Consider the following 25,298-nt stretch of genomic DNA (forward strand, 5'->3'; position numbering starts at 1 on the left):
TTAACTTTGATAGTAACAACCTGGCTTAAGTCTAGACCTTTGCCCATAAAAACAATTACAAATGAAAATGTTGCAGACATTCCATTACAATAACAAGGAACTAAGATCATTTATACATAATTGTTTTTGCTTCACCATTTTTATTTTCTCTTGCTAATTTAACAACACTTGAATTCAAAGTAAACAAAACAACAACACACATTTAGAAATGTCAGTTATCATTAACTTATAACTCATTAAATGATCTTGTCTGTCTAGTCTTTAAATTAACTTATTCCGAAAAACAGTCTACTGAAAACTCATATGCATAATCTAATAGGACATCTTCAAATTAAGAATTATCACCTTTTGAATAGGAAGAGGCCTGTCTAGACATTAAGAACTGTAAGCGATACAGCAATTACCATTAAAAAAGAATCATTAAGCTTTGCCTTTTTCTTTATTAGAAATGCTTTTTCTTTATTAGAAATGGCTAAGTCCTTTTATTTTCGATTTATGAGTTTGAATGTCCCTCTGGTATCTCTCGCCCCTCTTTTCTTTTCAGTAGCTGTATAGAAGTGCAAAGGAGATATAGTACAAATTAATTTAAGTAAAGCAATAGGAACCTTTTTTTGGGGGGACAAAAAAATACTGTTGTATTAACTTTTTTTCAGTTCTAGCACGATTCCATTCTAAAAACCAACTTTCTAAAGTCAGTTTCTTGAAAAAAAAACAGATACTTATGATGCTTTAGGAAAAATGAAAGAATTGTGTTTTGCAATCTTAAGAATTTATTGTTCATTATCAAATAACTCTAAACAGATCATTAGACCCAAACAAAACAAAAAAAGAAATAAATTTAATAAATATTAATAATGTTCTCATTTCTTATTCAGGCATGACTACTTTTTTCTTTCAATGAAATAAACCTTTCAAATAATGCCTCCCAAAAGTATTTTGTTTTTAGAGAAACACAATAAAAATTATTACAATCGTTTTAAAATATCATCTATCATTGAAGCAATAATTTTAGAAATATCAATTAGTCATTGTTTTTTGTCCAATGGGTATTCTAATACAAAAGATTAACTGCCCTTAGAGAAAAACAATAAATTAAAGACTTTTTTGTTGACATTAATTCAGATTATAATTCATTTCCACCCACTACTGTCACTTCAATACACATTCTACAATTGAATCCAGTGGGGAAATACATTTTTCTACTTGAATCTATTGATTTATTTCTGTTTGCTTAACCACCATGGCAAATAATTCATGCATATTCAGAATGAGAATAAAATACATCATGCATATTCAGGATGAGAATAAAATACATCATGCATATTCAAGATGAGAATAAAATACATCATGCATATTCAAGATGAGAATAAAATAGTTCATGCATATTCAGGATGAGAATAAAATAGTTCATGCATATTCAGGATGAAAGTAAAATACATCATGCATATTCAGGATGAGAATAAAATACATCATGCATATTCAGGATGAGAATAAAATAGTTCATGCATATTCAGGATGAGAATTAAATAGTAAATGCATATTCACGATGACAAAAATTTTAACAGGTTTAAAGGTTCTGCAAAGTGGGTTGACCAGTAATGAAGAAAAGAATTTATACTGTTATTTAATTCAATTGCTTACAGACCTGTGGCAAATATTTCATGCATAGTCAGGATGACAAATATTTTAACATGTTTAAAGCTTCTGCAAACTGGGTTGACCAGTAATGAAGAAAAGAATTTCGACTGTAATTGGAAAATGAGTGTCTAATCAATTGATTCAAAAGCATGAAAGTAGATGAGAACAGGAAAACAGAATAAACAAGAATGTGTCCATAACTAGAGGCTCTAAAGAGCCTGTGTCGCTCACCTTGGTCTATGTGCATATTAAACAAAGGACACAAATGGATTCATGACAAAATTGTATTTTGGTGATGGTGATGTGTTTGAAGTTCTTACTTTACTGAACAATTTTGCTTCTTACAATTATATCTATAATGAACTTTGCCCATTAGTAACAGAGAACTATATTTGGTAAAAATTTACATATATTTACCAAATTAATGAAAATTGTTAAAAATTGACTATAAAGGGCAATAACTCCTTAAGGGGTCAATTGACCATTTAGGTCATGTTGACTTATTTGTAGATCTTACTTTGCTGAACATTATTGCTGTTTACAGTTTATCGCTATCTATAATAGTATTCAAGATAACCAAAAACGGCAAAATTTCTTTAAAAATTACCAATTGGAGGGCAGCAACCCAACAACCAGTTGTCCAATTCATCTGAAAAATTCAGGGCAGATAGATATTGACTTGATTAACAATTTAACTTCTTGTCAGATTTGCTCTAGATGCTTTGAATTCATAGTTATAAGCCAAAAACTGCATTTTACCCCTATGTTCTATTTTTAGCCGTGGCGGCCATCTTGGTTGAATGGCCAGGTCATCGGACACATTTTTCAAACTAGATACCGCAAAGAGGATTGTGGCCTAGTAGTTTCAGTGGAGATTTTGTAAAAGATTACTTAGATTTATGAAAAATGGTTAAAGATTGACTATAAAGGGCAATAACTCCTAAAGGGGTTAACTGACCATTTTGGTCATGTTGACTTATTTGTAGATCTTACTTTGCTGAACATTATTGCTGTTTACAATTTATCTCTATCTATAATAATATTCAAGATAATAACCAAAAACAGCAAAATTTCCTCAAAATTACCAATTCAGGGGCAGCAACCCAACAACCGATTGACCGATTCACCTGAAAATTTCAGGGCAGATAGATCTTGACCTGATAAACATTTTTATCCCCATGTCAGATTTCCTCAAAATGCTTTGGTTTTTGAGTTATAAGCCAAAAACTGCATTTTACCCCTATGTTCTATTTTTAGCGGTGGCGGCCATCTTGGTTGGTTGACCAGGTCACGCCACACATTTTTTAAACTAGATACCCCAAAGATGATTGTGGCCAAGTTTGGATTAATTTGGCCCAGTAGTTTCAGAGGAGAAGATTTTTGTAAAAGATTAATTTAATTTATGAAAAATGGTTAAAATTGACTATAAAGGGCAATAACTCCTAAACGGGTCAACTGACCATTTTGGTCATGTTGACTTATTTGTAGATCTTACTTTGCTGAACATTATTGCTGTTTACAGTTTATCTCTATCTATAATAATATTCAAGATAATAAATAACCAAAAACAGCAAAATTTCCTCAAAATTACCAATTCAGGGGCAGCAACCCAACAACCGATTGACTGATTCATCTGAAAATTTCAGGGCAGATAGATCTTGACCTGATAAACATTTTTATCCCGTCAGATTTCCTCAAAATGCTTTGGTTTTTGAGTTATAAGCCAAAAACTGCATTTTACCCCTTTGTTCTATTTTTAGCCGTGGCGGCCATCTTGGTTGGTTGACCAGGTCACGCCACACATTTTTTAAACTAGATACCCCAAAGATGATTGTGGCCAAGTTTGGATTAATTTGGCCCAGTAGTTTCAGAGGAGAAGATTTTTGTAAAAGATTACTTTAATTAACGAAAAATGGTTAAAAATTGACTATAAAGGGCAATAACTCCTAAACGGGTCAACTGACCATTTTGGTCATGTTGACTTATTTGTAGATCTTACTTTGCTGAACATTATTGCTGTTTACAGTTTATCTCTATCTATAATAATATTCAAGATAATAACCAAAAACAGCAAAATTTCCTCAAAATTACCAATTCAGGGGCAGCAACCAAACAACCGATTGACCGATTCATCTGAAAATTTCAGGGCAGATAGATCTTGACCTGATAAACATTTTTACCCCATGTCAGATTTGCTCTAAATGCTTTGGTTTTTGAGTTATAAGCCAAAAACTGCATTTTACCCCTATGTTCTATTTTTAGCCGTGGCGGCCATCTTGGTTGGTTGACCGGGTCACGCCACACATTTTTTAAACTAGATACCCCAATGATGATTGTGGCCAAGTTTGGTTTGATTTGGCCCAGTAGTTTCAGAGGAGAAGATTTTTGTAAAAGTTAACGACGACGGACGACGACGACGACGGACGACGAGGGACGACGGACGCCAAGTGATGAGAAAAGCTCACTTGGCCCTATGGGCCAGGTGAGCTAATAAAAAGATGCCAGTCACACTTTCATTTTCTATATTCAGTGGACTGTACAATTGAGGTCAAACTCTTCTAGTTTGGCATTAAGATTAGAATGACCATATCATAGGGAACATTGTATACTAAGTTTCAAATCGATTGGACTGCAACTTCACCAAAAACAACCTTGACTCAAAACTTTAAGCTGACGCAGGACAGATGAGCGGACACACAGACTGAAAAACATGATGCACATAAATGGGGCAAAAAAAAGCAACCCAACACACAACAATAACCCAAATATCTACAGTGCAACATACAGTCTTCAACAATAGTCAACTACCCCTAACTAACATGTGCTAGATCAAATTATAGTACATGTGAATCTCTGCTGTACTGTTCAACAAGCACATTGCAAAATTATTCTCTTGCCAAAATTTCAAAACAAGCCTTTATCAATTTTAGTAAAACTTCAACATCTTTAAAAAAAAATATACTATATCACTTTTATTTACTGCGTTAAGCTTGACAGTGATCCATTTGTCTCTGATAAATAATGTCTCCTTGGCAATCATGCAGCATCTTCTTATTTCTATAGTTTAGGTGAACCACAAGTTGAATTGTGAGTGAAAGAAAAAACTAATTTGCTATAGTCTTTTACACATAAAAACATAATCGAATATGCCTTAAAAGATACAACTTTTAATCCTCCATCCAAGAAAATTGGTACCTGGAAAAAATACATAAAACTAAAGAACAGATTTCAATCACAGTTATAGTTAGCAAAAGAAATAATATAATTAAATACTCACAAGGTTTAAGAACTTTTCTCTCTTTTATTTTAGTAAATTCAGGCTGAACTTCAGTTGCTTTAGTACAGTTTGGTGAACTAGCTTCCTTGGACACAGATGTGACCTCTGACCCTGTACTGTCGTCTGCTTTGGGTGATGATGTGCTTTTCAACACTTCTTCATCATTGTATACTGAACCTAAAATAAAATGAGACCTTTCAAATTCCACTGAAGATATTGATTCCGGGAAAAGATTTACCAATCACGTTCAGATATCAGTTTTTAATTAAGGTTTAACATAGTACAATGGTTCAAAAACCAAAACTGAAACTTCTTATAAAGTACATTAATTAAATGTAAAACATCATTATTCTAAATATACAAATTCTTTTTTTTTTTTTAGTGAAAATGTCAGTTCATCAATTCTTACGATTTAACAAGCATGTTATATATTGATAAGTTAATGAGCAGAGAGCACTTCACATAAACAGATCGTAAACAGATCGACAGTGTGATCTATAATTGTCATTTCTGATTAGAGTTTTTATTATTTCAAAGTTTTGACGATTATTATAACTTCATTAAAATTAACATTTCAATACAATAAGTTTAGGTCCTGATACATCATGATACTTTATTGACATTTATCGTAGCTTTAACAAGTTTTTGAAATGTGTAATTATATTATGCAGTGAACACAACTAAATGCATCTAAGTTGATAATACATTATGTTTCTAATAGTTTGACAACTCTTTTCTTTTTCTTTTTAAAATACACGGAAAAGAGCAAATTATGCAATATAACAGAATAGGTTTTTCTTCATAAAGAGCTCAGGGGATGCCCCATATACCTAAATGAAAATGTGGCATTTCAGAATCTGATTTTCTGTAGAAAAAAATCCAATGCTTGTCAAGTTTTCTAGACAAACTTCAAAGGACTTTTGTAAAGTATAATGAAATCAAAATAGGTCCAACCATAGCATGGGAGATAACTGGCCAACAAGGAAACCAACAGCCAAATTAATGCTCAAACAAAAAATGGAAAAGCCAGTTTTTCAGACAGGAACAAAGAACAACAACTGAACAATACAGGCTCCTTAGTTGAAAAGTCTCCGATAAGATTCTCAGAAGATTTCATCAAATTATTATCAGGGGTTTAGGAAGAGAAGTAACAATAAATATATACTAAGATGTGCAGATGTGAAAAAGTTAATGTCATACCTATAGATAAGTAAACCCCAAAAATCATTTAGATGAAAAAATGAAACAGGAGGTGCATTATAAATTAACACTTTCAAAAATTCTGTAATTATAAATCTTACAATACTCTGTCGAATGGTTCATGAGTTGTTGTGCCAATGCTAATAGAAAACTCCATACCAAGTAACACTGACCTACAACTTAAGTGGTTCACAAGTAACTGACCTTATTACTAACTAATATTTTGTGAATGCTGTGATTACTGGAAACAACATGCCTATATAGGAGTCTCTCTTTTATTTAACTTTGTTGAAGCTAGACTAAAACTATGATTTTTTTTTTAAGGTGGTACCTAACACTACAGGGAGATAACTCTTTCAAGTCAGCTAAACGTTTTAATTACGTTGTGTTGTAAAGGGAATATTAAGCTTCTCAGTGATCAAAATTTGTGTTTGTCAAACTGCTATATAACCAGTGTAATTTTTCTGATAAAATGCTTGGTTCAAATTTTTTGAAATTTTTATATTTTTGTCAAAAGGTCAAAGTTAATACTTTGTAAAAATTTTATGAAAATTAAATGAGCCAAATTAATTTTAGTGAAAGTGTTGGGTACCACCTTAAAATAACAAAAAAGGAAAAATTCCCATCCATTGAACTCGCAACAAAACATATTCAACTCATTGTCTTTAAAACACATAGACAATCATATCTAGATCAATAGATCTCTAGTTGATAATCGAACAAAATCTCTATCAAAAGAAGATTTCATAAACAGATATCTAAAATGTCAATGGCAACTCATTGTGCATTTAATGCATACCGTAATCATGGCGCATTGTACCTAATATAAATATTACAACAAAATGTAGGAAATTGCATAGTCGTTCAATCCCAATTATCTGCATGTACTAATCTTGTAATATCTGACCTACTTCTATAAACTGTTAGAACAATTTAAACCAATGACACAGAATACATTTTAATAAGGTCTGCCAATGTTTAAGAGATAATAGAACTTCCTGTTTGAGTAGGATGTCTAAAGTGCTAATTCGGAAGCACAATACGGTGACAAGAACTTTAACAGCTATATTGCAAAGATGAGGAAATATTAACCTAATTTTCAAAACATTTTCATTAGTATTTAACCTAGTTGTAAAATTAATTGAATAACTGATTCAGCAAAAAAAATAATTTTGAAAATGAAAGTCATGGCCAAGCATTAGCAGGATAAAACCTCTTTAGCATTTTCACTGTTCAATTTCAATTCCAATTACGACTCTTTCTTAATTAGTTAAAAAAAACATATGATGAATATAATCAGAACATATTTTGAGGGACCATGTATAAGTGACCCTTAGTGGTGGACTGATTAATAAAAATACTTGTATAAAACTAAATATCACTGGAATCAGCATGTTCTCCAGTTTATAATGGAATAAAAAAAAAGTGTACTTTTAATGGTATAAAAAAGATTTATCCAGAGAAACTGGGAAAAACATTACCTAATTTAAGCTTAAAAAACCTGAAATCAGGTCATGTGCACACCCCTGAAGACATGATACCTGCACATTTTTCATAATCAAAATTGTATGAATTTCATAGATTTTTACCTGGTCTTTCAAAAAATTCATGCTTCAGGGTACGTTCGCCTGCTCCGAAAAGAGCTACAGCTAGTGGCTGCAAATAAGTTTTCAATTTTCACTGCCAAAAAAACAGACTGTTTACAGTGTTGTCTCCCCTTAAAATATGTATATTTAATCTAATTTTTTAAAATTAGTTTAATCATTCAACCTGCTTTAATTGAAGTTAATTAGCATATCTTTACAACCAAATACAAAAAACATGATACTTTTTCACCAATTATGTTGATAAAAAGGGACTTCCCTCCATGACTATTTTTAGTTGGGGAATAACCCCTAGTTTTTTATACGAAACTGTTTATAGCACCCTGAAGATGAGTTTTTTTTTCAAGACAACCATGACAAAAAACATATAAGAGAGGTGTAAGAAACCAAAGGAACATTCACACTCATTAGTCCAAAATATATAGACAACGTCATGGCAAACTAAGAAAAAATACAAAACAGCAAACAACAGTATACAAAACAGAGCATTATACCACTAAAGTTGGTCTCATTGGGGTCTAAGCGTGACGCGGGATTGCTGATTTTTTGTAAGCGTGACACGTGAAGGTCAAATTATTGTGTCCGGAAAACGGGAAATGAGGTCTTGCGGGACTCTGGAAATAACAAAACAAGAGCTGTCAAAATGACAGTAAACCGGATTCTTTAACATTTATTTGTGTTCTGGCATTTATCAATATTACAAGGACCAAAACTCCTAATGGGTAAAATTTATGATTATCAATATCAAACTTGACTTCCATGTTGTCAACAATAACAACATATAAACTAGATAGAAAATGACCCTCTAGCAGGACAAACTGTGTGCCCTTAATGCATAAAGTAAGAAAAACTTACTAAGTCCACCTACCTAGGATTTTGAAAATATCTAAAAAAATCAATGAATTGTACACAACATTTTTTAAACTTTCAAGAACCGTAACTCCTGAACGGTAAAAGTAAAAATCGTCATTATTGTCCTTGACCTCCGTTATGTTGTCAGTAACAACATATTAAAATTTTAAAAGGTTTGGTTGAACGGTTCATGAGTAAATGTACGGACACAACATTTTTTAAACTTTCAAGAACCGTAACTCCTGAACGGTATAAGTCAAAATCGTCATTATTGAACTTGACCTCCATTTTGTTGTCAGTAACAACATATTAAAATTTTAAAAGGTTTGGTTGCCCGCTTCATGAGTAAATGCACCGACAACATTTGGTTGCCGCCCGCCCAATCTGCCCTCCCACCCGCCCGACTGACCTCCCGCCCACCGTACATCCCCAAATCAATAACCGACATTTTTGACACAAAAATACGATTAAAAATGAGAATTGCTTACGTATATAGTGTAAGCAGGATACAGGAATCTGACAAAACAGTAAGCGGGATCAGGGATCGGAACCCTCCAATGAGATCCCCACTAAAGTCACTGAGCAACACAAACTCTACCAAAATACCATAAAGACGTAACTACAATAATAAAAGTTTTTTTCAAATATCTTTTCAAACTTTTTTTATCTTCTACTTTCATTTTAGTGAACTTCTATCCTAGTTAGACATAAATGCAGTGTTTGTAAGTTAATTTTTACCTTAAGCTATCATGAAGACTGAAGTTTACTGCCACTGCATACACTGTGATTATTGATGCTGTAGTTGTTTAACATTTGAACAAGCTTTAATTAACCGATATATTTGTCGCACATGTAAACATTACACATGCAATCAACCAGTACGTGTGATGGGATAAATACCTCATGACAGAAATAAATTCTGTGTAAAAAAATGGAATTTAGAGAGTTGTAAGGTAAAAAAACAAACATTTCAAAATGGCAAATTGCAGAAAATCCTATTAAAAAGTCATCAATTAAACTTTTAAGTGATCATTAGCTTAGAAAATAGCAAATAAAATTATACTGCTTTCACATAACATGTTTTAATCAATAGAAAGGAACCACTTGCAGCAGAAACACATGCTCTAGAAAAATATCAATTTATCTTTTTTGCAGAGAAATTGATACTTTTTCAAATCGTCATATTCATGCAAACCTGTATGAAATCTTACTATATATTGTTATAATTGTCAACATTCTATTGAATATTTAAATCAATTTTTCTAAGTCCAAGGGCCATAACTCTGCACAAAATCATCAGACAGGAACAAAATTTGAACTTGATCTGTAACTTGTCATGATAAATTTTACACCAAATATTAAATTAATATATTCAAGCAAGAAGAAAAAATTGTGGAAATTGATTTGCCAGACTTAGGGATAGATAGACTGACAAGACAGACAAGACAGGCAAGACAGACAGACAGAGTGCACACCTAAAGTCTCCTTAAATACACTCTGCAGCATCTAACGATTGACCAGTTTCTTTGTAGCAGTTATTGGTGCAAAACTGACTCTCCTGTATCTTGTCAATCAACTAATGAGGTGGCATTAACATTTGTGGGATTCCAGTTATTGTGATTTTGTTGTTACATTTAAGGTTAAGGTAAATAGATATAGGAAAATGTGGTATGATCCAAGTAACAATGTATAAAAGCAAACCATTAGGGACGACATCAAAAGATCGATGTAGGATAAAAAACTTAATCAAATAGTTTGGGGGTGGGGGGGGGGGGGGGGGTCAACATTGCTGCAAGTTTTGTTAATCTAAAATCGATTTTACATATAATTCCTATTGATCAATAAATTTTTCATAAATTAAGTTAAGAGGGGGGGGTCAGTGAAAACACTATGTGAATTAAGTTTTTTATCCTTCATTGAACTTTTGATGTCGTCCCTTATAGGTAAAGGTATGAATCAGACACATTTTGTATGAGCTATCTAAAGACATGGTCTGTATCAGTACTTGTGGTTGTTGTGTGTTACTGAATTTCATACTTGCACCTGTCCCCAAGTCAGAAATCTGATGTTCAGTAGTTGTCGTTTGTTGATGTGGTTCATAAGTGTTTCTCATTTTTGGCTTTTTATATCGATTAAACCCATGGTTTTCCTGTTTGAATGGTTATACATTAGTAATTTTTGGGACCCTTTATAGCTTCAGCTGTTTGGTTTTAGCCAAGGCTCTGTGTTGAAGACTGTACTTTGAACTATAATGGTTTACTTTTAAAAATTGTGACTTGGATGGAGAGTTGTCTCATTGGCACTCCTACCACATCTTCTTATATCTATTGTTTATGTTTTATTTATTTCTCTTCTTTTGCATAAATCAAGCTGTTTATTTTACTCATTTTTTTATGATATTTTCCATTTTGTTCTGTCTGAGCCTGTTAAATCTTGCTGTGCAATTTGGATTTGCTCATTGTTGAACACTGTGCTGTCATCTTCAGTTGCAAACATTTACATCATTTAATCTCTGGAAGTTATTTGTCTCTTTGGCAATCATTATACAATTCAATGCTATATTTAAACTAGTTGTACCATAAATTCATGACTGATATACCCGAAATCTCTTTTCATTATTTTGTCTGCAACGTTTTGTTTATATTAATGGTTTTGTCCCACTTAAGAAAATCTATGTTGGCACCAGAAAGTCCATAATCGACTTTTTAATGGAATATGATATATTGGTAATACAAGCAATAACATAACTCTGTGTGCTGACATGAATAATCATTGATATGGTTACATTTATAAATTAACTGTTTACAAAATATTGAATTTTTGAAATACTAAGGCTTTTCTACCTCAGGCATAGATTACCTTAGCTGAATTTGGCAAAACTTTTAGGAATTTTGGTCCTCAATGCTCTTCAACTTCCTACTTTATTTGGCCTTTTTAACTTTTTTGGATTCGAGCGTCACTGATGAGTCTTTTGTAGACGAAACGCGCGTCTGGCATACATACAAAATTTAGTCCTGGTATTTATGATGAGATTATTTATTACATTACCATAGCATACTTTCCATATCTAATCAAACTGCTTGACACTGCATCAAGTGTGATACAACATTTCTATACTTAAAACATTTCAATTTTTCAATTAAAATCACAAGCTTTAAGAATATTGAAAAATTTAAATGTTGAAAGTGGAAAATTTTGGTATTGCATGTGATTTGGTGGTGGGATGTGTTTTTCTCAAAATGTCTTTGGACAAATTTTTTTACTCATCTACAAAATGATGTGTTGGCTATTTAAACTCTCATGAAAAAAAAAAATTCACAAGCAGTATGAACTGGTCTCGTCATATTACTTGTTGCTACAAAATCATTGATAGTCTTTGTTACCTGAGGAGTAATAAACACATTCACACTTTGGTATTTAGCTGAATTTTGTCGGTGATCTCAGTGAATGAACTTAGATCAGCTCAAAATAACCTTCTGAAGTCCAGATAAAATCACGTTTTAATTATGATATTTTCTTTAATTGTGTTGTTAAATCTTACAGGAACTTTTGTGATTTTAAGTAATGGAGGACAAATTTGCATACAAGACTGTGTAATAATAAGGCTATTAGTGACCCTTTGAGAGCACATGAGTTCATCCCAGGTTGTGATGAGCTCAATGAACCCATCAATCTGTAGTTTTGTATCCATATGTATCCGTTATTTGTCAAAAATAATTTAACACAACATTTTCATTGACAAGGTTGAATAAATTGATATAAATACAACTATCATTTCCATTCTAGACAAATTAAATATCAGATTATTTTAATAGTTAGAAAAAACAACCTTGAATGTCTTTCAGATTAGATTGTAATTCAGTATCCTGGTATGGTTTCTCACAAAGGATAACAGTAATGTTTTTTGCTTGATGATATGATCTTCATGGCCAATAAAACTAACTTTTTTATAATTTAGATAAATGGTTAATACTATAATAGACAAAGGTCAAACATGCCTCAAGGTCAGAATTAACTTATGGAAATACTAAAAAGTGGTCTGTACTAGAACATGATCATCATTTCTCCTTTTTTTTCTTTTCCTAATTTGTCAACCAACCAAACTTTACACATAAACTCATTTTAGAATTCCAAAGTTTTTAGTTTACTGTTCAGTGATTTGAAATGACATCTATTTTTTAGGAATTGGAATTTTTTTTTTAAGGTTACTGTGAAATAGCTGTCCTTCATATCATTTAAACTTAGAACTATCATACTGTAAACTCAGAAATTATTGTGTGCGTAAATTATTGCATGCATTTATAATTGAGATTTTGTCATTTCAGATTAAAATGCGATTGTAATTATTGTGATATGAGCAAAATTCTGTCTAACTCAAATTAAACAAGAAGTAATTGTAACAGGATGCTGTTACGAAGTCTCCCAAACAAAGCTCCCATAACTCGCCATTCATATGGTCCCATATTCATTTGATTTGATTTTTTGTCCCATACAAGAATATATATGGCTTAGGGGTGGGGATCTCCACCATTTACAAGTATTCAAACAGGACAGGGTGGTGGTGACCCCCCAGGTACTTTACCTGCATTTCATTTGATTTGTTTTATTGTCCCATACAAGAATATATCTGGTTTAGGGGTGGTGATGTTGACCGTTTACAAGTTTTCAAACAAAAGGGGATGGGGTGACCCCCTCGGGACTTCCCGTGAATTACATTTCATTTGTTTTATTGTCCCCTACAAGAATATATATGGTTTAGGGGTGGGGATCTGGACCGTTTACAAGATAATAGCACATTCTCAGATTGAACGGAGTGGGGGTGACCCCCAGGAACTTCCCTTTAATTTTATTTGATTAGTTTTATTGTCCCATACAAGAATAAATATGGTTTAGGGGTGGGGATGTTGACTGTTTACAAGTTTTCCAACAAGAGGGGGTGGGGTGACCTCATAGGGACTTCCCTTTTATTTCATTTCATTTGTTTTATTGTCCCCTACAAGAATATATATGGTTTAGGGGTGGGGATGTTGACCGCTTACAAGTTTTCAAGCAAGAGGGGGTGGGGGGACCCCCTCGGGACTTCCCTTTTATTTCATTTCATTTGTTTTATTGTCCCCTACAAGAATAAATATGGTTTAGGGGTGGGGATCTGGACCGTTTACAAGATAATAGCACATTCTCAAATTGAACGGGGTGGGGGTGACCCCCAGGAACTTCCATTTAATTTCATTTGATTAGTTTTATTGTCCCATGCAAGAATATATATGGTTTAGGGGTGGGGATGTGGACCGTTTACAAGTTTTCATACCAGAGGGGGCGGGGTGACCCCCTAGGGACTTCCCTTTTATATCATTTCATTTGTTTTATTGTCCCCTACAAGAATATATATGGTTTAGGGGTGGGGATCTGAACCGTTTACAAGATTATAGCACATTCTCAAATTGAACGGGGTGGGGATGACCCCCGGGGACTTCCCTTCAATTTAATTTGATTTGTTTTATCGTCCCATTCAAGAATATATATGGTTTAGGGGTGGGGATCTGGACCGTTTACAAGATAAAAGCATATTCTCAAATTGAAGGGGGTGGGGATGACCCCCCAGGGACTCCCCCTATATTTCATGTGATTTGTTTTATTGTCCTATAATCATTTCTAAAGACTGCATGTATCTATCACTTACAGTTTTCAAGTTATATTCATTTGAAAATTTTAGAAAATAAAATCCCATAGGGTTCTATAGTAAACCCCTCCCTCCTTGCTACCCCACAAAATACCCCTTAATAGACCCCAATGCACAAACTAAAGACTGATGGCTCACCTAGACATATTAGTCTACCATTCTATGAAACCCTAAGTAAATCTGACAAGCGGTTTTGGAGAAACGCTGCGGACAAGTTCATTTTTAAAGTGGCAGAAGAAGAAGAAGAAGAAGAAGAAGAAGAAGAAGAAGAAGAAGAAGAAGAAGAAGAAGAAGAAGAAGAAGAAGAAGAAGAAGAAGAAGAAGAAGAAGAAGAAGAAGAAGAAGAAGAAGAAGAAAAATAATAATAACTGAGCAAAAACAATAAGTCTCCAAACTTTGTTTGGGAGACTTAAAAATCTAAAATGCGAGTTTAAATTATTGGGATCATAACCTTATCACTTTTATTTGCATGCTAAAAGTATCACAATAATTTCTTAATTTACAGTATTGAAATTAAATTTCTTTAAGGTATCTGTGAAATGGCTGCATGTCCTTCAGATCATTTAAACTCAATTTATTATCATTGTTCAATTTGTCTAAAACATTTTTTTTAATATAACTTTTGATAAAATTTAAGAGTTCAGGTTCTAATGTTTGTGGAAGATGTAATGATGGGGTGGGGCTTAATTGTTCAGGTTTAAAGAATGATGGAAAAATATCATGCAGGTCATATATTTTCATTGAATTTCATTGCCTGAGTTTTTTCCATTTACTATGGATTCATTAATGTTCATTGGTCCCCAATTTTCATGGAGTTCTTGTGTACAGGACTAGCTCGGGAAACCACAAATTTAAATGTTCAATAAATAACATATTTTTTTAGGCATGTACGCAATCTTTGGCAAAACAACAAAATTAAATATCCATGAACATGCAAGTTTTCCTCAATCCATGAAAAATTGGTACCCACGAAAATAAGTGAATCCACAGTATTCACTGGGTGGTGTCTGAATATTTAGGAAATAACTGTATTGTATTTTAAGCATCGACGGCATCAATTGAGGATTTGATGGTCGCAAATTAAGTTTACTGGCGACACGTTAGTGGAGACAGTAAACGGGTATTTGCGACCATCAAATCCCCAATGGATGCAGTCGGAGCTTAAAATACAATATTGTTATCTCCATTCTAATGAAACTGACAGAAAACAACTTTAAAACATGTATTTAAAATCTGTCATATGCCGTCTGCACTTGCGCGTACTTTCCATAGCATCAATTGTCAATTGATGCAATGTAAGAAAGTGACGTTATCCAATCAAAATAAACGTTACAAACGTTGTTGCATTAGAATGTTTATTTTTCATCAAAGAGTATAATCAGGAGCATCACACTGGTTATCTTAAGGTGGTACCAAATACCATTTCTAAAATTAATTTTGCTTCATTAATTTTAATAAATTTTGACAAATATCTACTTTTGACCCTTTGACAAAAATATAAAAAAAAAATCAATAAAATTGAACAACACACATTATCAGAAAAAATATATTGGACAAAAAACAGTTTTGCCAACACTAATTTTGATCATTGAGAAGCTTAATATTTCCTTAAAAATAGAACGAGATAAAACATTCAGCTGATTTTTTACAGAGCTCTTATCCTGTAGTGTACTGAACAACTTTAAATGGAGTAGGAACAGATGACCCCCAGAATATGTTGTCCTTAGCATTAGAGTTCGCCCTCAGTTTATGTTATTCAATATTGAAATGGTTGTGTATTGTTTATGAACTTTTTCCCACCTTTTTATCCCTTTTTGTTTGTCTTTGAATTCAGTACTCTTATTTGTCCTCTTGGTACCTTATTCCTTCTCTTTGAAATAAAAACAAAAAATGAAATCTGTCTTTAATTGTAGGAAAAACATTCTAGTTCCAATCCAATATCTCTTTAACATTTTAGTATCATTCAAATTACAAAATTAATCAACTATCTATATATACTTCTCTTGAGTGAAGTTAAATATGCTCAAATTTCAAATAAAATTATCCTAAACGTAAATTAGGTTTGTCAATTGTGAAAATATCTTCCTTTTCATCAGCAGACAGATTTTGTCTTAATCTGAATCAATATATCCACACTTCAAATTTACTGTAATCAAAATTATGCAATTCTAATAATTTCATAAAAAAAGTTGACATCTGTCAAATACATCATTATCATCTAAATATGGATCTACCACTATATTGTAATAAGCCACATAATTGAGATATATGTTAAGTAAAAAAAAAAAGTAAAAAAAAAAAAATTATGTTAAGTTATGTCCACAGGGATTATTGATATGGCCTGAACTAAGTCAGGAATATGACAGTTGTTATCCATTCGTTTGATGAGTTTGAGCTTTTGATTTTGCCATTAGCTTATGAACTTTCAGTTTAGAATTTTCCTCTGGGTTCAGTTATTTTGTTATCTTATTTTTTTTTATATAGAAAGGTCCAAAAAAACCATCACTTATAATGCAATTGGTGAAAATATGATTTAACTGAAACTTAAATTTGACATTTGAACATATATTTGTTTTAACCAAATTTTTACCACAATATGACAGTGAAATCTTATCAGATTTTAAGACTTAAATTATGATTTAGTAAACCAACTGCATTGCAGTACACATAGATATGACAGGAACCAATCAACACAAAATATCACAACAAAAAACATTTAGTCTAAAAACAATCACATGACTTTTGTGTTTTTACCAGCGTTTTGGCATGTTATGTGTTTTTACACATATTTTGACATGTCATGTGTTTTTACAAGTATTTTGGTATGTCATGTGTATTAAAGGCATTTTGGCATGTCATGTGTTTTACAGGCATTTTGGCATGTCATGCATTTTTACACAATTTTGGCATGCATACCTGTCAACTGACCCATATTCTGCGGTTGTGACCCGAGATTTTCACAATTCTGAGGGATCACCTGGGACACCCGCCAGGTCTTTGAGTTACCCGGGAATTCTGAAAATAACCCGTTTCCACCTGGATTTCTTAGCCTTGGGATTAATTTCATAAGTGATTTTCCTTTGAAATACTGGCAAATTCGCAATTCTAACATGAACAGGAAATTCAGCTACCTGTGTAAACTGTCAAATTAAGTGACCCATTCAGTGCATGGTTTCACTTGATAGCTTTGGTGTCAACACAGATTGTTAATTAACAGATTGACAGGTATGGGCATCATTTCCTATCGTTAATTATCCATTTTTAGATGGTGACGTTCCCTTGTCACCATCTTACGGTGTTTATATATCTCAACTTGTACGATTCGCTCGTGTATGTAACAATGTTTTAGATTTTAACGAGAAAAATTTATGTATTACTGAAAAATTATTACACCAGGGTTTTCGATATCACAAACTAGTCAAAACATTTACTAAATTTTATCATCAGTATAAGGACATCATTCGTAAATATAACTCAACATGCAGAATTCTTATACATTCAGTTATTTTACATCTAATATTTTATGGAAATATTCTTTATAAAGCAGAAAAATGTCAGTATTCACCTCAGAAGCTAACAAAACCTTTAAATAGACTTATTAAGAAGGGATAAAGTTACGATACTGTTGTCAGGTCATTAAAGATTGCATATTTTGGCGTTAATATTGATTCACTTATAGGGTCTTTGCATCGGAACTAAACACATTTATTTAAAAACCAGTTGTTGGCATGACACAGGTTATGTTCTTCTCATATATGTTATGATGATATGATACTAAACCCCTCACGGGCAGAATTGTGCCTGATATTCATATGATGAAGACATAATTTTTCAATCAGTTTAATTGAAGTCTGGAGCTGGCATGTCAGTTAACTGCTAGTAGTCTGATGTTATTTATGTATTATTGTCATTTTGTTTATTTTCTTTGGTTAAATCTTCTGACATCAGACTCGGACTTCTCTTGAACTGAATTTTAATGTGCGTATTGTTATGTGTTTACTTTTCTGCATTGGCTGGAGGTATAGGGGGAGGGTTGAGATCTCACAAACATGTTTAACCCCACCGCATTTTTGCGCCTGTCCCAAGTCAGGAGCCTCTGGCCTTTGTTAGTCTTGTATTATTTTAACTTTTAGTTTCTTGTGTACAATTTGGAGTTTAGTATGGCGTTCATTATCACTGAACTAGTATATATTTGATTAGGGTCCAGCTGAAGGACGACCTTGGGTGCGGGAATTTCTCCTTGCGTTGAAGACCTATTGGTGACCTTCTGCTGTTGTCTGCTCTATGGTCGGGTTGTTGTCTCTTTGGCACATTCCCCATTTCCATTCTCAATTTTATGTCCAATGACTTTTCATTGCCAAAGGTTGAAAACTAAAAGCAGCAGGTCTGTGTATTCCTTCATATGAGAAAAGACAAATTCACTCCCTTGTAACAAGCTAAAAGGTATAATTACATTGCAGATACAAGTATCAAACTACTAAATTCAACTTACATTGAGAATTATCTCCCTTTTCATCTACTTCCTGTTTTTGTAGCAGCTGTTTTTTGCTTTTTATTAGAGCTTCCATTGACTCTTTCTCATCTGCATTCAGATCCAACCCATTTTCTTTGACCATGACATTTTCGGCATCTTCCTGCTCAGTGGCTCCATCTGTTGCTTTTTTGTTTTTGCCTGCTCGTGTCTTTACTCTTTTCTTCCTTACAACTAAAAAATAAACCATAATGTGGGACTTATATGCATAGCATGGGTCATGATAGATTTAAGGCACATATGAAGGACACAAGGACCTTTTTTAAAATAACCCCATTGTGCCTTTATTGCAGGGAATTAAGGATTGGCCCTTTATTTTCTTGATTAACACCTATTGAAATTGGGAATTAATGCTTAAATATTTTTTGGATATGGGAAAGAATGATCTATTTTTTTTCCAGAATTTCGGGATGACATATCCTCCTAACACCCCTCACCTCAGGTCATTACAATACATGCAGATTCTACCACGACATCAAGTGTATACAATATTATTCCCCTAGAGATAACATAATTTTGTTTGTTTTATTAGCTTTATAAATACTGTTGATTCATTTATTTTCGTGGATATCAATTTTCGTGGATTGCTGAAAACTTTCATATTCCTGGATATTTGATTTTGTGGTTTTGCCAATCTCTGTATACAAAGCCTATTGAAAATATGTTAATCTTTAAACACTTGAATTTGTTGTTCACGTGTACCCATGAAACCCACAAAAATTGATATCCAATGAATAATTATTATAATGAAGCCACAGTATTTAAAATTTAACTGTCTCAAGGGTATTCGTGAGAACCAATTTATGACATGGAATTACTACCAAACATCGATCAAGAAACTAGAAAAAGTGATGCCCTCACACTCAACTCTAGAGTTACTGTATTTTAACAAAGTCAATGTATGACTTTCTTTGAGATATTATTGTGTCTGGTAGACAAACCATGCCTCTGCAGATGCAAAATTTTTAATGGCACCACATTGATAAAATCAGAGGATTCTGCAGATGCAAAATTTTTAATGGCACCACATCAATAAAACCAGAGGATTCTGAATATATGGTAAAAAATCCTTAAATACATAAAAAAAAATCAAAATTTTTGCGGTCGTATAAAAAGAATTAAACATGAGGGCTAAAGGTAAAATAGGAAATATATTCAAGTCGCTCAGAAAAGAGTGCACATAATTCCTGTTATCCTACATATAAGGTAACCTACAGTTGTTAATTTCTGTGTCATTTGGTCTCTTATGGATAGATGTCTCATTTGCAATCATACCACATCTTCTTTTTTATATATACAGAAAACTTAAGCTTGAGCAACCTGAAACGTACCAAACATCCTGGTGGACCCTGGAGCCCGGAAGGGTAGGTAGTTCATGTCCTACTAAAATCTTACCATTGGTTTCAGATGGTAGATGATCTGTTAACCTCCATTTATGGAAAGAAAAATCCTCTCCCCCTGTAAACACTACATCTTTTTCCTGACCACTCCACTGTACCGTGAGTAACCTCCCCTTATGTCCACGGTAACATGCTAACATTTGCTCTGTTTCTATGCTCCATACCTTAAACACATAAGAATTTTAAGATGACTTTTCAAAGGCTTTGAGTACACACCCGTGGTAAATTATAAATATACTGAATTGTCAGCGGGATGTCAATTTCATGGATTGTTTTGTTTATTCTAATCTTTTTTGCTATTGATAGGGGTAAACTATTAAGCATAAAGGGTTAAACCTCTGGTGAAATGTTGCTCACCTGGTCTTTAAGCATATTCAACACTAAATGAAATACTATATAAGGCTAATGCCGTTACAAGGCAGCACTCGCACCCACAAAGTGGAAAGGGATTATTATAAGTTGCAATAACTTGTTTCCCAATCCACTACAAATAAATATGTTTAAGCTAAACACTAAATGACACTCTCCAATATTCTAGACGTGAACAGAATTCAAAGGATCAAAGGGTCATTATTTTGTCAAAATTTAATGAAAATTAAAGGAGCCAATTATTCTAGTCAAGGTGTTTGGTACCACCTGAAGAAGACAACACCTCCACACATCAAAATTTAATGAAAATTAAAGGAGTCAAATTATTCGTCAAGGTGTTTGGTACCACCTGAAGAAGACAACACCTCCACACATTAAAATTTAATGAAAATTAAAGGAGCCAAATTATTCTAGTCAAGGTGTTTGGTACCACCTGAAGAAGACAACACCTCCACACATTAAAATTTAATGAAAATTAAAGGAGCCAAATTATTCTAGTCAAGGTGTTTGGTACCACCTGAAGAAGACAACACCTCCACACATTAAAATTTAATGAAAATTAAAGGAGCCAAATTATTCTAGTCAAGGTGTTTGGTACCACCTGAAGAAGACAACACCTCCACACATTAAAATTTAATGAAAATTAAAGGAGCCAAATTATTCTAGTCAAGGTGTTTGGTACCACTTGAAGAAAACAACACCTCCACACATCAATATCCTTGCTGACTGATAATTCCCTCTCTCAGCGAATTCAATTGATATGAAAAATTATTGCTAGAAACTAAAGGAACAAGTGCTGTTGTCAATGAAATTAACAATGTGTCTTCATATGTAAAATATCGAAAAAACAGATTATCATTGGTCATCTCAACTCGATTGTTTTTCTCATTTTGGCCATACCAGCTCAAGCTTGGAAATCAATCTCATTGAGATAACCAACAATAATCTATAGCTACTAAGTACTAACCATTGCCTGTCCATCATAGGACGACGATGCTATGAATCCATCACAGTGTGTACTCCACGACAGACCAGTAATTCTATGACAGTGACCTCTCAAGGACTTCCATGGTTCAGTTATAATCAGGAGTTCTTTTCCATCTTTATCTGCTTCTGAAAGTAGTAAATTGTATATTACTCTTAATATTTGTTGATTTATACTTTTGAAAACACTGTTTATTCATGACTTTATCGTTCTGCAATTCTTTTATACCTATAACCAGATGCTCCGCAGGGCGTAGCTTTATACGACCGCAGAGGTTGAACCCTGAACGGTTGGGGCAAGTATGGACACAACATTCAAGCTGGATTCAGCTCTAAATTTGGATTGTGATTAAATAGTTGACACAGCATAGGTTTCTGACACAGAATGAATGTGGTCTACTGAACTTAAAATACTATTTTTTTCTTTGAGCAATTCACTATGCTGTTGAATATTAATCCTCTCAAAAAAATGTTTGAAGAAATTTTCTTTTTATTTATGAAATCTGAAATGAGAAAAATTTAACCCCCACCCCCCATTTTTTTTTCACATCCCCCTTTCCCTTTTTCCAAAACTGTTCTCAATTCAAATTTCTAATGGAGTTTGCAACAATAACTACTCATTTAAATACATCATAAAATATTAAAATGTAACAAAAGGTGCTTGTTATCACTGAATGGTAAAGATTGTTTTAATTTATCAGTTGGTAGTAAAAGTGAATATACATTGTATATTGTATAAAACAATGATTTAAGTTGATTCAACTACTATTCTGGACAAAGAAAGATAACTCCAATTGAAAATTTCTTGCTATTGCACAATATTGTGCAATTAGATATTTCTTGCTATTGCGCAATACTGTGCAATTGAAAATATTTGCTATTGCACAATACTGTGCAATTGAAGATTTCTTGCTATTGTGCAATACTGTGCAATTGAAAATTTCTTGCTATTGCACAATACTGTGCAATTGAAGATTTCTTGCTATTGCTGAATACTGTGCAATTGAAAATTTCTTGCTATTGCACAATACTTAATATAATAATTTTGGATCCTGATTTGAACCATGGAAGTATTATATTGACAGGAACTCATACAAGCGGACTTCAGACGTTTATAGTGCGATGCCGCAAAATTGTTAAGTATCTGTTAATTAACTCGACATGTATTATGGATGCATGGGTTCCGATCAAAATTTTGGAACCTCGTGAATGATCGTAATTACGGAACATACCGAAATAACCGGATGTTTACTTAATTGTCAAGGAAATGACATTTACCAACCATGTGAATGGCAAAATGTCAGTTTTTACGGATTTTGCTGCTTAAAAACAAATAAAAAGAAAAGAAACGAAATCTCTGCGACTGTTTTCACCAAATAAAAAAAACAAAAACAAAAAAAACTGAAAAGCAAAAATACTAACAAGTGATAAACATTTCAGTTTAAGTTACAATCAATTTTAAAATAGTAGGATTTTTATTCATGGCCGTTGACTAAACACGCGTATAAACTGTTATATATATGTTAGGCTTGAAAATCATAAAATTCTCATATAAAGTAAACGGAAAGTTTTTATCAGTAATTATTATCGCGTTTTACTGCTAACTTTGACAAATATTTTAATGAAGTGTTTAAATAAAGAATTTCCAACAGAAATGTAATCCAAAAGTTGGTCGGGGGACGGAGTTAAAGAGCTTTGATCCGAAAAAATATCAATTATTTTGATTAATTGTTTACTGAAAGTCCAATGGCAAATGCAATTAAACAAGAAACAAAAATATAAATTGTTTAGCATACGATGTAAGGTGTTTCAGAACTGTTAAGCTTTTAAACACATAAATAAATTCTAATTTGGTTTCCATGATAAAAAAAAATTAAACTGCTTAGCGTCCATCATGGTGATCGTTCTTTAAATGCTTCCAGAAATATTTAAAGCAATCCGTAAAAATAAATCTGTCAGACGTCAGAGTAATATATCGGACTAGGTTGAATGTTTAACAGGTTTAAGGTTGTTTACAACTTTGGAATTATTATAAAAGGTGTAACAATTCATCTGCATGTCTCGTAACCTGATATTGCTATGTAGAGGTCATCACATGCGTGTAATTATTAACCTCTTTTAATCTTTAAAACATATTTGATAAATAATTTATTAACATTTTACAATATTTTACGATAGGGAAAACCATAAATATTTGTGTTACACTCGATAAAAGTTTACAATCTTTAACTCAAAATTTGAGTTATCTGGCACCATCAGGCACACTACACCCGATTTGGACCAACTTGAAAACTGGGCCCATAATCAAAAATCTAAGTATATTTTTAGATTCAGCATATCAAAGAACCCCAAGAATTCAATTTTTGTCAAAATCAAACTAAGTTTAATTTTGGACCCTTTGTACCTTAATGTAGACCAATTTGAAAACGGGACCAAAGGTTAAGAATCTACATACACAGTTAGATTCGGCATGTCAAAAAACCCCAATTATTCAATTTTTTGATGAAATCAAACTAAGTTCAATTTTGGACCCTTTGGGCCCCTTATTCCTAAACTGTTGGGACCAAAACTCCCAAAATCAAACCCAACCTTCCTTTAGTGGTCATAAACCTTGTGTTTAAATTTCATAGATTTCTATTTACTTAAACTTAAGTTATTGTGCGAAAACCAAGAATAATGCTTATTTGGGCCTTTTTTGGCCCCTAATTCCTAAACTGTTAGAACCAAAACTCCCAAAATCAATCCCAACCTTCCTTTTGTGGTCATAAACCTTGTGTCAAAATTTCATAGATTTCTATTTACTTAAACTTAAGTTATTGTGCGAAAACCAAGAAAATGCTTATTTGGGCCCTTTTTGGCCCCTAATTCCTAAAATGTTGGGATCAAAACTCCCAAAATCAATCCCAACCTTCCTTTTGTGGTCATAAACCTTGTGTTAAAATTTCATAGATTTCTATTCACTTTTACTAAAGTTAGAGTGCGTAAACTAAAAGTATTCGGACGACGACGCCAACGTGATAGCAATATACGACGAAAAATTAAAATTTTTGCGGTCCTATAAAAACGAAGCTCTTTTCTGTACTTTAATAGCCTTTGATGCAGGTTTGGAAAATAAACCTTACATGATTATCCAACATAATTTTTTTTTATTTTGTATAGAAAAGAAAACATCAATAATGACTTCTAATTGATTTTACTGTACTTCATCTTTAATTTGGTCTACTGTGCAGAGCTCATTGCCAATGAGGCGACTAAAATCCAAATACTAGAGGCTCTTAAGAGCCTGTGTCACTCACCTTTGTCTGTGTGAATATTAAACAAAGGACACAGATGGATTCATGACAAAATTGTGTTTTGGTAATGGTGATGTGTTTGTAGATCTTACTTTACTGAACATTATTGCTACTTACAATTATCTCTATCTATAATGAACTTGGCCTTGTAGTTACAGTGGAAAATGTTAGTAAAAATTTAAAATTTTATGAAAATTGTTAATAAACAGCTGCGCCATGAGCGCATGATATGCCTGTCGTCTTGTGTGAAAGTTTTATGCAATAATCATAAATAGTTTCTGAGAAAGTTTTAAGCAATAACCATATATTGTTTTTTGAGATACAGAGGGATATATGAACCCCTCCCCCCTCTTTTTTTTCTTCAAAAAAACTAAATATCACTAAAATAAAATTTTGAATCAAACCCAAAAAGTATACAGATCTTTAGATTAATATAACACAGAAGTGTGTAAAGTTTTAAGCAATAATCA

The 25,298-nt window shown here is 32.8% G+C and overlaps 1 protein-coding gene across 2 annotated transcripts in view; it reads right to left on the reverse strand.

The window, feature by feature from the left end:
- Window positions 1–25,298, reverse strand: part of LOC143042287 (gem-associated protein 5-like) — a 218,892-nt gene that overhangs the window by 135,650 nt on the left and 57,944 nt on the right. Inside the window, exons 13-16 of one of the 2 annotated variants that reach the window (XM_076214552.1) lie at window positions 21,519–21,661; window positions 20,178–20,346; window positions 18,744–18,956; window positions 4,916–5,092 (exon numbers count right to left, since the gene is read on the reverse strand). In XM_076214552.1, the coding sequence (XP_076070667.1) occupies window positions 4,916–5,092; window positions 18,744–18,956; window positions 20,178–20,346; window positions 21,519–21,661 (702 nt within the window). Of the gene's footprint in view, window positions 1–4,915; window positions 5,093–18,743; window positions 18,957–20,177; window positions 20,347–21,518; window positions 21,665–25,298 lie in introns of both variants that reach the window. The other variant, XM_076214550.1, reaches the window with a different exon arrangement.

The sequence above is a fragment of the Mytilus galloprovincialis genome, chromosome 8, assembly GCF_965363235.1.
Source record: "Mytilus galloprovincialis chromosome 8, xbMytGall1.hap1.1, whole genome shotgun sequence".
Taxonomy (NCBI): Eukaryota; Metazoa; Mollusca; class Bivalvia; order Mytilida; family Mytilidae; genus Mytilus; species Mytilus galloprovincialis.